The sequence below is a fragment of the Synchiropus splendidus genome, chromosome 8 (genome assembly GCF_027744825.2).
Source record: "Synchiropus splendidus isolate RoL2022-P1 chromosome 8, RoL_Sspl_1.0, whole genome shotgun sequence".
NCBI lineage: Eukaryota > Metazoa > Chordata > Actinopteri > Syngnathiformes > Callionymidae > Synchiropus > Synchiropus splendidus.
In genome coordinates, this window is record NC_071341.1 from 6,159,385 (window position 1) to 6,171,786 (window position 12,402).

At 40.8% G+C, this 12,402-nt stretch overlaps 2 protein-coding genes across 4 annotated transcripts in view; one reads left to right on the top strand and one right to left on the bottom strand.

Annotated features, from left to right (window-relative positions):
- Window positions 1-157: 157 nt before the first annotated feature.
- Window positions 158-2,560, bottom strand: ift20 (intraflagellar transport 20 homolog (Chlamydomonas)). The gene is made up of 5 exons (XM_053873153.1): window positions 2,498-2,560; window positions 1,990-2,138; window positions 1,613-1,698; window positions 1,015-1,118; window positions 158-655 (listed from the first exon to the last, which is right to left on the bottom strand). Exons 1-5 carry the CDS (start codon window positions 2,506-2,508, stop codon window positions 574-576), a joined length of 432 nt encoding a protein of 143 aa, XP_053729128.1. The 5' UTR covers window positions 2,509-2,560; the 3' UTR covers window positions 158-573.
- Window positions 2,561-3,515: 955 nt separating this feature from the next.
- The window catches only part of sgsm2 (small G protein signaling modulator 2), a 62,547-nt gene continuing 53,660 nt past the window's right edge, over window positions 3,516-12,402 (top strand). For all 3 annotated transcript variants that reach the window (XM_053872115.1, XM_053872116.1, XM_053872119.1), the window contains exon 1: window positions 3,516-3,940. In XM_053872115.1, coding sequence (XP_053728090.1) covers window positions 3,881-3,940 — 60 coding nt within the window. In that variant the 5' untranslated portion in view covers window positions 3,516-3,880. The remainder of the gene's footprint in view (window positions 3,941-12,402) is intronic.

The following is a 12,402-nucleotide window of genomic DNA, read 5'->3' on the forward strand; positions in this document are numbered from 1 at the left end:
CATTGATGAATGTACAGTTGGGCAAGAGGACTCAGCCTGGGTGAGCCTGGCTTGGAACAGAGCTCTGTTCTGTTTTGCTCTTTAGGTTTGCTGGAGTTGGTCTCCTGCTTATTGTCTGTGATCCACATTATATTAAAAGAAAATGAAAAACACTGTCCTGTGAAACATAAATTATTTATTCAAGTATTGCCTGTGTATTCTGTGTGGACACACGACACAAGGATATTGGACATGAAGAGAACAAATGAAGTCCTGTCCATCAAGTCAAAACTCATCAAACTCATACATCAGAATCTACCTATTGCTGATGTCAAACATGCAGCATGCAGAGGAATTTAGCGATGCAAAATACAACCACACAAATAATTACTGAATATAAATTGTATAAATAATGTCATCAGTACATAAATACCCGAATGGTCCCTCTGTGGTTGGTCTGAGACACGACTATGATGTGTGTGTGTGTCGTCTCTCCGTCAAATGAATGTTGTGAAAACAAAGGCGACTGATGAAGTAGGAGAGGGGTGTTGAAGAGAGAAGCTCAGGAGGCACTGTGGCAGAGGACCTTCTTCATCACTTCTGTAAAATGAACTGGTCGATGAACTCGTTCTGTTCTGACTCCACTTTGGACAAGGCTTCATACTCGATCCGATATCTGATGAGAGACAGAAAAAAAAAAGTTACATTCACATTTAATTAAAATACTTTACCCCACGTTTCATTTGACAGATTGTAAACAAACCTACATAGATGGTCTACTATCATAATTAGTCCAATTCTACATGGAAAAAAAACTGCAGAGAGACCTTGAAGCAGCTTCAAAAACACCAATACTTCAATATAGAAGAGGAACAAAATCACATTGATACGGTTACAAAACTGCTTAGAAATGATTTAATCAATCGATAAACATACTGTAATATATTGCTTTGAGTTGGGGTAGGTGTATTGGAAAGCTAATTTCAATGAACACCAGCACAGGTAATTTAGGAATTAGGTGGGGAAACACCTAACCTCTCTAGTTGCATCTTCTTCTCTGCTATCAGCGCACGCAGCTGCTGCTGTTGAGACTCTCTCTGCTTGGCCACAGACTTCAGCAGGTTTCGAGCTCCGATGGCCTGAAAGCGCAGCAACGTGAAGCGTCAGTTCAGCTTTGTTGTGTTTTGTTGACACCATGTGGTCAAAGACGTAAATTACAACCGGTCACCTTTTTAAATGTGAAAATACCCTTGAATTTATTGACACGGCATCATAAAATCCATAATGTAGTTGGTCCATGTTGTAGCTTGTTTATATAGCTGTATCAAAAGTAGTGAAAAAAAACCCAAACATTGATAGATTTAATGATTAAACTAAAATATAATTAAAATTACTATTTAATCACAAGATCAAGACCAACTAAGATTGTTGAACGAAAAAGACATGCACTTATGTGTTTTCATCCGTGATAGTCAGTATTATCACATTAATACCACAAATGTCCCAAAGATGTCCTGTTTCATTGTTACAGACAACAATTTGAGAACCTTCAGCGATCAGCTCAAATGAAGCAAATGCTTTTGCAAATGATATTATCATTGTGAAGAGTCACTGGATACTGCCCTACGCTCACCTTCAGTTTCTCGGTCTCAGTCTCTTTGGCAAGTTCATCAACCAGTTCAATAAGGCCGCCAACTATCTTCTGGAAATGTCCGATTTCTGTAAAACAAAAGTGTTATACATACAATTGTACCTACCATAGGTACATTTGTATGTATGTACGCTGGTAGGAACCATGGTAGGAACCAGTATGCCTGGCTAGTTTAAATAAACTGCAAGGATCGTACATACAAACATACATGCATACATACATACATACTGTATGTATACATACATAAATACATACAATCATACATGCATACAATCATACATACATACATACATATGGAAGCAACAGGCGGATCAATGAGATGATGCAAAGGGCTTTGCTGATAAGACGAGAGTACCTACTGTCCACAAACTCTTTGCACTCCTCCTTCAGCTCAGAGGTCTTCTGACTGACCTCTGGATCCAAAGCCCGCAGCTTATTGACTTCATCAAAGTAAAAGCCTGCTTCCGCTAACCGGTCGTCGGCCATGGTTCCAAAGCCCAATGAGGCACTTGAAAACAAAGAGACACGTAGACGGTGCTGATATACTGTTAACTACTGAGCAGTCACGCGAGCCTAACGTGACGAGCTGATGCGATTTATTCATAATACCCGGTTTCTTGAACAATGGGAAGATTTATTCATCCGTAAACTCCCGGAAACTCCGTTTCCACACATCACCGTAAAAGCAACATATGCTTCGTGGCATTCTCAGGGCAGTTCAGTTACCATAGCTACCAAAAATACGAGGTTCCCGTATCTCCAACCAAACTAAAATCACCCACGGATCACTATTTCAACACATGTAAATATTATCAGTGAATCGCCACGATTTTAGTGAGAAAAAGGCTTTTAATCTTCTTAACTTACGGGGAAGTCATGGACCCGGGAGGACTGTCACTCTACAGACGCCATTTTGGACATCAACTTCCGGTTCCCCCTCGCTGTCAAAATAATACAAAACGTTGATCTACTTCCGCCAATAGTTGGACACAGTAATTTCAGGTTGCACCTTGACACAGTTGCGAATTCGCCGCTCAGTGCACTGCATTAATATCCACTGCCTTCTTTTTAATACGAGTATGTAAACTACATTCATGCCAGATATATTTTGAAACGGTCTTTTAAAAATATGTTTAGACGTTTTTACCGTGCGAAATCATAATACTTTTGTATAGACAAAACGGCAAGGTGCAACTTTCATTAGCAACTAAAAATACAGATTGAATAAATGACAAGACAGGTCTTCGGATTATTTACTGACGCATTTACTTACTTTAACTTGAATTGTAGCATCTTTATTAAGCCCAATCCTGGCTTGTGGTTCACTCTAAATGCGATTCTATCTTACTTGTCTAACTACTCTTGTTCTGTTGTTATTCTATCGTGTGAGTGTGTGTGTGTCTGTTTTGTCGGGTTAAATGGGTTTAAGTTTGGCCAAGAGTCTTGGTTAACAAGGTTAACAAGACTTAGACTTTCTTTATTGTCATTGCACAAAAACATATCACTGTATTATAGCAAAGAAATTTCGGTCTGAGGCCAAAACAAAAACTATATATATATATATATATATATATATATATATATATATATATATATATATATATATATATATATATAGACAATAATAATAAAAAATAAATAAAAAATGAAAAAATATATATATACTAATGTCTACGTGTGTGTGTTGACTTGTGTATGTGTTGACTTACTTTCATTGAGCTTGTTTTGATTTTGTATTAAAACGTATTTAGACCTCATAAATTAAAGGGATCTGAAAATGGCATCGTGATGCAGGTGCACTTAATATCCACACGATGGCGGCAGCATGCTTCGTATCCACGCAACAAAGCGCGTTCACGACCATTGACGCAACGCATTTCGCAGTTGGACAAGACGGACAATTTATTCAAACGTTAAGCGGTTGTTCACGCAGATGATGCCAGTATAAATGTATTTGTTTGTGCCAACTCGAAAGGGTGTTTCTGCACTGCATGTCCAACTCTCGATTTGAAATCGTCCACCTATATAAGCGCTTCCATCTGAGTCCCGGAGAAGGAAGGCTGCTGTTGTGATTCCCATCCATTGATTCAACTGGGAGGCAGTGCCATTGACGTCACCACTTCCAGCTGAGCGAAAGAAGCAGGAAACTAAAAAAAAAAAAAAAAAAAGCAGAGCGCTCCTGGTCTCAGACGACGCCGTGTCGTGCAGCACAGCAGCCAAATCCACGGGCAGACACACGGGTGGACGGCAATGGAGGGGTCCTCGGAGGAAGAGCACAAGGAGAGATTACTGTGGAACGTCAAAAGAGAGGTAAGAGCGACCAGCGTCATGATTCCGCCTTCGCACTTGTGTTCGACCGCTGTTGTCAGTCGGATGGACCAACGGTTACCTGACATCACCGCGGCGCTGCCGCTCGCGGGGACTGTCATTCCGACCGGCAGAGATTCAACACAATGAGATGAGTTCGTGACGTGCTTGTGCCACTGCCCTTTGTCCTAATGTTACATACCGCATCTCCTTTCATGAATGCGATGAAACAGTCCGTTGGAGAATGGGTTTAGCACATACACTCACGTCACTAAACCAGCTGTAGAGCGAACAAGGGGTTTTTATTTATAGATGGAAGCAGGCAGGAAGAGCTTCCTCTGAAAACTCTGAACCTGATGCCTCTGCCCCTCCACACCTGGATTAAAAGTTCTGGGTTTGACGCCTCAGCCTAATGTTTGCCGGGGTGAGCTGTGCAGGCTGGATGATTCTGACCATAATGGAAGTCATTTGTCTTGTGATGGACCTGTTGAGGGTCTCCAGCACCTCTGCTTGGAGGAAGCTGGCAGGTGCCGTGATCATGACGTGGAGGCAGGATCTCATTCAGGGCCGTGGAACATCTGCAGACCAAATGTTTTAGAATCAATAAGGTAACTAGACTTTTCACATCCAGGACCTTTTTCATGTATGGTAGGAACCAGCGTGCCGGAGATTGGTATGCTGCAGTATGCCTGGCTAGTTTGAATAAACTGCACAGATCGCTTGGTATTTAAACTAGGGATCCACACAAATGAAAATGGTCGAAACTGAGTTAAAAAAGCACTATGATGTCAATCATTAGAACACTACCAATGGATGTGTGGTCGTGTGTTTACCCACTAAGATCAAGGCATTGTAATAGCATAAAGCAATATTCAAGCTTTAAACAATCCATCACAAAATCATGAACGTATCCATTTCACTTTCTTCAACAATGATCAATGTAAAATAAAATGTAATTTAATGAAATTGGCTCCCGCATGGTCGATTGACAGGTTGCTGAAGGATTGTAAAATGAAACATGTTCTCTCATTAACATTGAATTTTTGGATTACTACACCAAAGAGCCTTCAGACCAAGAGCAACTGCTGTCGCCGTCCGCCATCAGCTGATTTATGACCCGCTCCAGCTGCTGCGAGAGAAACCACTGAAATTCTGGAGGCTTTATTTATTGATCGTAGTTTTAAATGTGTTTAATTCAAGAAAATGCTCAATGATGACATGAGTAGGTCCAGATACTTACTTCCAGATACTTTTATCCGATGATCTGTGCAATGACCTTACATTACGATTACATGATGGTGCTGCTACTTCCTTCCATCGTAGTGCTTCAACCCCGCGATAAACAAGGAACACTGTATACATAAGTCAGTATCAGGATCTTAGTTATTATATATCATCATAAACAGAGATTGGCAGGCTAAACTGAGAAATCTGTGGCAGTGGTATCAGGATTTTTCAAAAATCATAATTTAAAATGGTTGTTAAATTATTCACTTGATCGGTATTTGCTACACCGTATTGGCAAGTACTCAAATGTCAGTACTCGATCACTCCTGGTTGATGACATACTGTACTTTATTCTCAAACGAAGCCGCATTGTTTCTCAGAATTTTTTTCATGGAAACCCGAGATTTCCTTTTTGTCGACTGAATTGCTACAGCAGAACTTCCATGTAATCTTGTTGAAATACTTTATAAATGGGCGGATATGTGAGATTTTGTTTGACTAAACAGAGGAAAAAGGATTTATTAATATTAGACGAAGAAGCCACGAATTAGGCTCATCACTTCATCCAAGGTTCATTTGAACCCGCCGACCTTCACTGTGTAAATAGTGAAGCCAGATCCACATTATTTCTGACCTCACAATGGGAAAGAAGGAGCATTAAAAAAGGACAGTTTGGTGTTCATTTCCTCAGGAGCTGAGGCAGCGCCTCAAGAGGATGACTAATACCAAAGTCATTACTCATATAACTGGAGTTGCATCCAGGTGACTGCATATTTTGCATTTCAACTGTATTTCTTATACCTTGATCAACTGCTCATATTGCTGAGCAGATCTTCCAGAGGTCCCTCTTCCTGCCTACTTACTCTGTATGGCGCGACACAAAAATCAGGCAGACGCTTCAGATACAATTCACATTGTACAAAAAAACTATTACCAAATACTTTTTTAAGTTTTAGCTTTAGTTTCCAGCTGCAGCAATGACTTAGTGATTATTCTTTTAATCATCCCGTCCATTAAAGTATTTAGGCATCAAGCTAAAAAGGTGTTACGTTCAGGTAACTAAACACAACAAGAGCGACTGATCGTTGATATTGAAAGTCACTTGGAACCCTGGAGTTTATAGTCATTGTGTCTTCACCACACAAGTCAAATTCATGAGGCATATTCATATCCAGTATCTCTCCTCTGGGACAGTTCAGCTTTATACACTTAGCTATGTGTAACAGGACTTGTGAAGCAGATGTCCTGAACGTTTTGGAAACTAGCATCCAACCATCTGTTTGTCAACATATGCTCCTCAAAGATGCTTTAGTGGGAAATGATAAATTCAATGGCACATTTAGAATATTGCACAACACTTGCTGTCCATCTCTTTTCTTGCTCACTACTGATGAGAGATAATTCTCTGTTTGGCAATAGAAGATGTGGGGGATGCCACTTTCTTCGCAAAATAGCTACATTCCTTTCAGGGTGTGGTGTTGCAATTTTATAGTTGAATGTGTTGCGTTCCATGGCTTTTCCAGGCGGTGCCTACACTTTTGTCCACTTCTAGATTATATTGTTCCATCAAAGGCAAATGTGGCACAAACTGTTCATATTGATATCTTCAGCAACTCTGCTGGACTTTTAAACTTTGTTTTTATTTTTTCGTTGGCTGCAAGATTTGTCACTGGAAAATAAGACAACGTGGAAATGAGTGTTTTTAATTGCTTTTTGCTGAGTTGGCTATCATGCAGTTGTATTGCCTCTTGCTGCTATCTCCACAGCGGTTTCTCCAGCTCGAGTTGTCATAGCAACCAAGCTCCTACAGTTTTCATGCAGCCGCAGATGTGACGTAAACACAGTCGGAGTGCTTTATAAGATAGTGCTGAGGGTGACTCTCTGCAAACAGTTATATGCAAGAGAAGGTCACATTAGGATCTTAAACGTCCAGTTTGGGTGGGACCTCAGCTTTCAAACCCTTTGGACGATGTGGTGGCATGTAACTGATGTCAAACCTCAGACCTTTGATTTAGGTTTGTTTTTAGTTTTAGTTAGATTAATTTGTTGCAACTCATTCAGAGTTCATGGTCAGTCAAATCTTTTTTTTTTTTTTTTTTTTTTAAACTGAAGTGGTTTCTAAACTATGTGGTTTATTTTTTTCGCCATATCTTCCCCTTCACTCATCATCCAGACACCAAATACAGACCATGACTGTCACAGAATTGTCCAGAAAATAATCTGAGGTGCAAATCTATACTGGCGTCGCCCTATGCAGAGGCTATATTTCCAGCCATAGGAGGAGACCATCCTGTTACTATTCTGTGACCCAGAACAGTGTTTACTAAATGGGAGCTAGTAAATTTGGACTGGCCACTGTTACAAGGCCTCTCACCCCAGGTAGCTGGGATAAAAGTTGCTCATTCGTGACCTCCAGAAGGGAAGAAGATGACATGAGTAATATACGTGTTGAACTACCATGGGTTTGTCATATGCATTTCTTAATATACGTTAAGCTGGCAAGGAAATGCACACTCGCGAGGGTTGTCGAACGTTGACTGACAACAGTATGAGGCTGTCCAAAACACTACATCAAATACTAGAGCGATTGCATGACACATTTATGTGTCTAATACTGTGTTATTGAACTGTTTGATCTGAAGTAAGCAAATGATGTTGTTTCAAATATGACTTCCAGTGGTCACATTGTGCTGGTGAGCATGTGCAGGACCCTGGTTAGACACAAGCAACAGAGATTTACCGAAGAATGATTTACCTAACATGTGAGTGACGCGGTTGACAGTGGTTGTGAGCTGCTGGTTGGTGTCTGAAATTGAATCATTGTGACATTTGTAAGGCTGGAAATAGCTGCGGTCCTCAGGATGTCTGCAAGTAACCAAGATCTTTATCTACTTAATACAGACCAGGAGGGAGTAAAAGAGGGTTCTGAGGTCGCCGGGCCACTGTAGGCTGTGTCACAGAGCTCAAAGATATCTCCGGTCAATTATAATGAAGCTCTGCTGGCATTAATTCTTAATGTTTTCACCCCGTTAACATTTAGACACCATTGCTTGGGGTGTCAGGAGGATCGTTTATGGTCACACTATTCGTTTTATTTGGAATACCTGATTCGTCCATCATGTTTTGCATGTGATAAATATCCAAGCTCACTGCCTTGGTGAGAACCCCAGGTCTGTATGCAATGTGGTTTTCAATACCATTGCCATTCAAGGCCACATCTTAACTGTTGTGCCTTCAAGGTGCCTTCATTTGTTTGTCTCTTGAATTATGACCATCACTATGTATATCTCTGCGGGCCATTATTCTCGTTCTCTCTCTCTCTGTCCATCTTTCTTCTCACTCTCTCTCTCACTAACTCTCTGACTGAATCCGACATCAGTTGCAGACGCAGTGCTTAGTAGCATGGCGCCGACTGAAAGCAACTTTTGAAACAAGCAGCTGGAATTGGTGGCGCATAAGCTCTCTTCACTACAACCCATTTTGTGGCTTTGGATGTCACCATGACTGAAATGCCCGGCCGCTACAATTGACATGTTCCATGTAGAACAAAAGGAGCTCCATCCCGTGGCTTACCTAACCCCAACTTCCGTCTCTATTTAACGCTGCCCACGCTATGAGAATAAGCCGTGGTAGGTGGAACATTTGCTTCAGTTGAAAGCCAAATGTGTCCACATGTAACGCTGAAGGCTGCCTTTGACACAAAAGTCCACTTTCCCAATATCAAATATATCACGCTACAGGAGTGAGGATGGCTTGTTGAGCCTTGTCGTCCGCATGGCACAGATCTGTCAATAGTGTTTTGAATGACACAAAGCCAGGTGTGCATCGCTAATGCGATCTGCCATGTCATTTATTCATGCTGTATATCTAACACCACAGCTTCAGTGAGGCAGTCAGGCAAACAATTGATAGACGATCTGTGTCTTCTGGCATTGCACCTTCCTCCAAGCTGGCTCTGTTCCGGTGTTAGCTCTAGCTCGAAACAACCATTACCTCACAGAGTGAGGATGAGATGAGGAGTAGGTAAAGTGCACTGAATGTAGCGTGTAACCATAGATAACAGTGATAAGTGTTGTAAATAACATTTACAGTAATCACTGTGAGATTCTGGTGTGACCTGGCGTGTGCACAGTGTGTTCAGCTTCAGTGAGCAGGTTTGATGACACGCCACTTTGCAAAAAGTGCTGAGCTCAAGTATCTGTAAAAGGAGGTAATTCCAGGAACTTTTCCTGTCTTCTTCACATCCATCACCCTGGAGATTTTGCGACAGGGAATAAAGGGAAAGAAACTGTTGCAGGACTTTTTAGTGTTTGGTAATTGAGAGAAAAAAAAAACAAACATATATATATATATATATATATATATATATATATATATATATATAAAACTGAACTTCAAAAATGAATTAAGACTTGACATTAATTTCTGGTAGCTGCATTACCAAGTATTTTAAGATTTAAAGGTAGTAGATGTTTCCTTGGCAGAAGTGGCAATAAAATATATAGTTTGAGTGCAACTCTGTTGCCGTGTAGAATTGTTTGTATTTAAAGACAGACTTCAAACCTCACTCACACTGTCATCAGACATGGCTCATATTGCTAGAGTGTGAAAAGCAATTCTTTGAAATTGACGAGTAATTGACACTAATTGACTTTAGCGGTTCATCCTTCTGACAGCTTGTGGGGAGAAGCTGTTCATCAGTCTGTTGGTTCTGTCCTTGATACTATGAAAGCGCCATCCATATGGTAGCAGTTCCAGGAAGCTGAGGAGCAGGTGGGAGGGGTCCCACACCATGTCCACTGCCCTTTTACTGTAGTGCCTCTGGAGAAGGTTCTCAAGTAGGATGCCTCTTATAACTTTTGATGCTACAGTGATCGGGTGGTGGAGGAACATTGATCCACCACAATTCGGACATGAACAATTCTGAATCGATTCCCAAATGTCCAGATTCCGATGAGTTAAATGTATTATAACGTAAAATAGACCAAACTGAAAAGCGGACTTCATCAGTAGTACTCAAGCTCAACTCAGGACAAGTTGGAGTAGCTTCTCCCGTGGACTCCATGAGGACTGAGCTCACTGTGGTGGACACCTGTGTGTCGGTTGGAGCAGTAGACAAGCAGTAGACTAGAATGGGTCGAATGATGCGTGAAGGCTGGCTGTCGTGTGTGGTGTGACTATCTGTGCAAAAACTGTATTTGGACTATAGTCTTATATAACAGGTATCTCCTTCTCTATAACTGCAGTAGCTGTTTTAAAGTCGGCATAATGACTCGACTGAGGGAAATGTTTAAAATGTTGCACTGAACATCTGCATGCCAGCGAGCCTTTAGTTCCAGGGAGGATGTTCTGTCAGAGGTTTCAGATGCTCTTGGACTTGTAGAATTCCTGGAGCGGTAATATGGATTGTGACAGCCTCACATCATTTCAGTGTTTTTTTTTTGTCTACTTTTTTAATGGTCAAGTTTATTTTTTATAAACTATAGGGAAATGTTATGACCATCATTGCTGTATGGAACGAATGTGTTTGGTAGTGTTGCATTTAAGACCACCGAACCCAAGAGCAGAGTGTACAGAGACCGCTACAAGATCAATGCTTTGAGGGCCGAGACTGAGTGAAAACTATCCAGAGACAACAGCCAGTGTAAATGCAGTGGAATCCGAGTCGAGACCGAGACCTTGAACATGAGGTCTTGGGTCCATACTTGAGCTTGAGGCCGGTCATGTTCTATGACTCTAAACCGCTTCTGGTTGTGGAGAATGAAATATAAATGGTGAGACTGCGAGACTTGACCCTGCAGTCACCCACAGATCCCATCCCTGCAAGCGTGTTCCGTTCGCTCTTCATCGCCTGGCAACAGAAAGCCTCAGCAGCCCTCGCTAAAGTTAAATTGCTTTAGTTTTTGATTAATATGGCAGCCATGAGGCGCTTGTTCTGAAACAGCAAATGCTTCCCTGCTGCCAACTGGATCATTTGTTTTCATAAAGCCTCTTCACAGCAGAAGACAATGAAATCATTGTAATAAGTGGTAAAAGAAGAGCAACACATGCTTTTATTGCTACGCAATATTCTAGCACTAATTACAGAGTTAATAGAAGAGAGAAAGATAAATCAACACACTCGGCTTTCACTTATCAGTATTCAGCTTTTGGATCAAAATCTCCTACTATGCATGTGTGTGACTACTTTGCTATCTTCCCACAATCCAAAAAAAAATTATTCTTTAGCGACTCTCATTGGCCAATAATGTGGATTGGAAATTCTCACAATACCTGCCACTACTATGGAATAAGAGGAGAAAAAGGATGGATGAAACGTAAGCCACAATCGAAGTACCACAATAGTCGTCTATCTTCAGTTAGACGCACTTCATCCTCTTCCCAGGCCTAGTGGTTACTGCGGTGATATCATTAGAAGTTACTGTATGTAACTTATTCCTGTGATGTTTTCTTTTTGTTGCTGCATGGAATGGAATAGGCAAGATTGTATGTATGTGTATGTATGTGTGTGTGTGTGTGTGTGTGTGTGGGAGTGGCAGTGAGCAGAGCAGGAAAGAAAACAGCAGGACGCTTTTGAGTTTTGAGGTTTGTATTTTGTGTTTGTTGGATTAAGGTGTCTTCTGGGTAATGAATAATTGAGGGGTGTAAGAAAATATCCATATGCTCAAATATTTCATTGTGCAATACTGTGTCAATATGTGTGATCAAATATTGCAATACATGATAATGTGATATTGTTTTGATATTTTATGCTGGCTTTATCAATATTTAATACATAGATACTTGGATTTGTGATATATGTTTAATGAGTTTTTCTTCCTCTAGACTTTGGAACTGAAAGTCTAACTGGACTGACGTCATATCAATAATAAACTCATTTTCATGCACATAATATTGGACAATATATTGCTGAACTCACAGTATCGCAATATATGACAATGTATCATATCATCACTCCTGTATCGCGATACATATCCTATTGCAAGAATCCAAAAATAAAACTCATATATTGTTGTGACAGCCTGACCAGACCCTCATGACCAAGACACATGCAAACCTTTTTACTCGTATAGTCTGTGGTGATTGCATGTTAATGTTATTTTAGGCTGCCCTGAAAGATGATCTACCACGTCTTTTCTACCGTGTCACTTATAGCTCCTGAGTGAGTCAGTGAGGGATGCGATTGACATTGTGTGTCTATTTCAACTGAATTTTCACTGAACGGTGCGTGACACTTT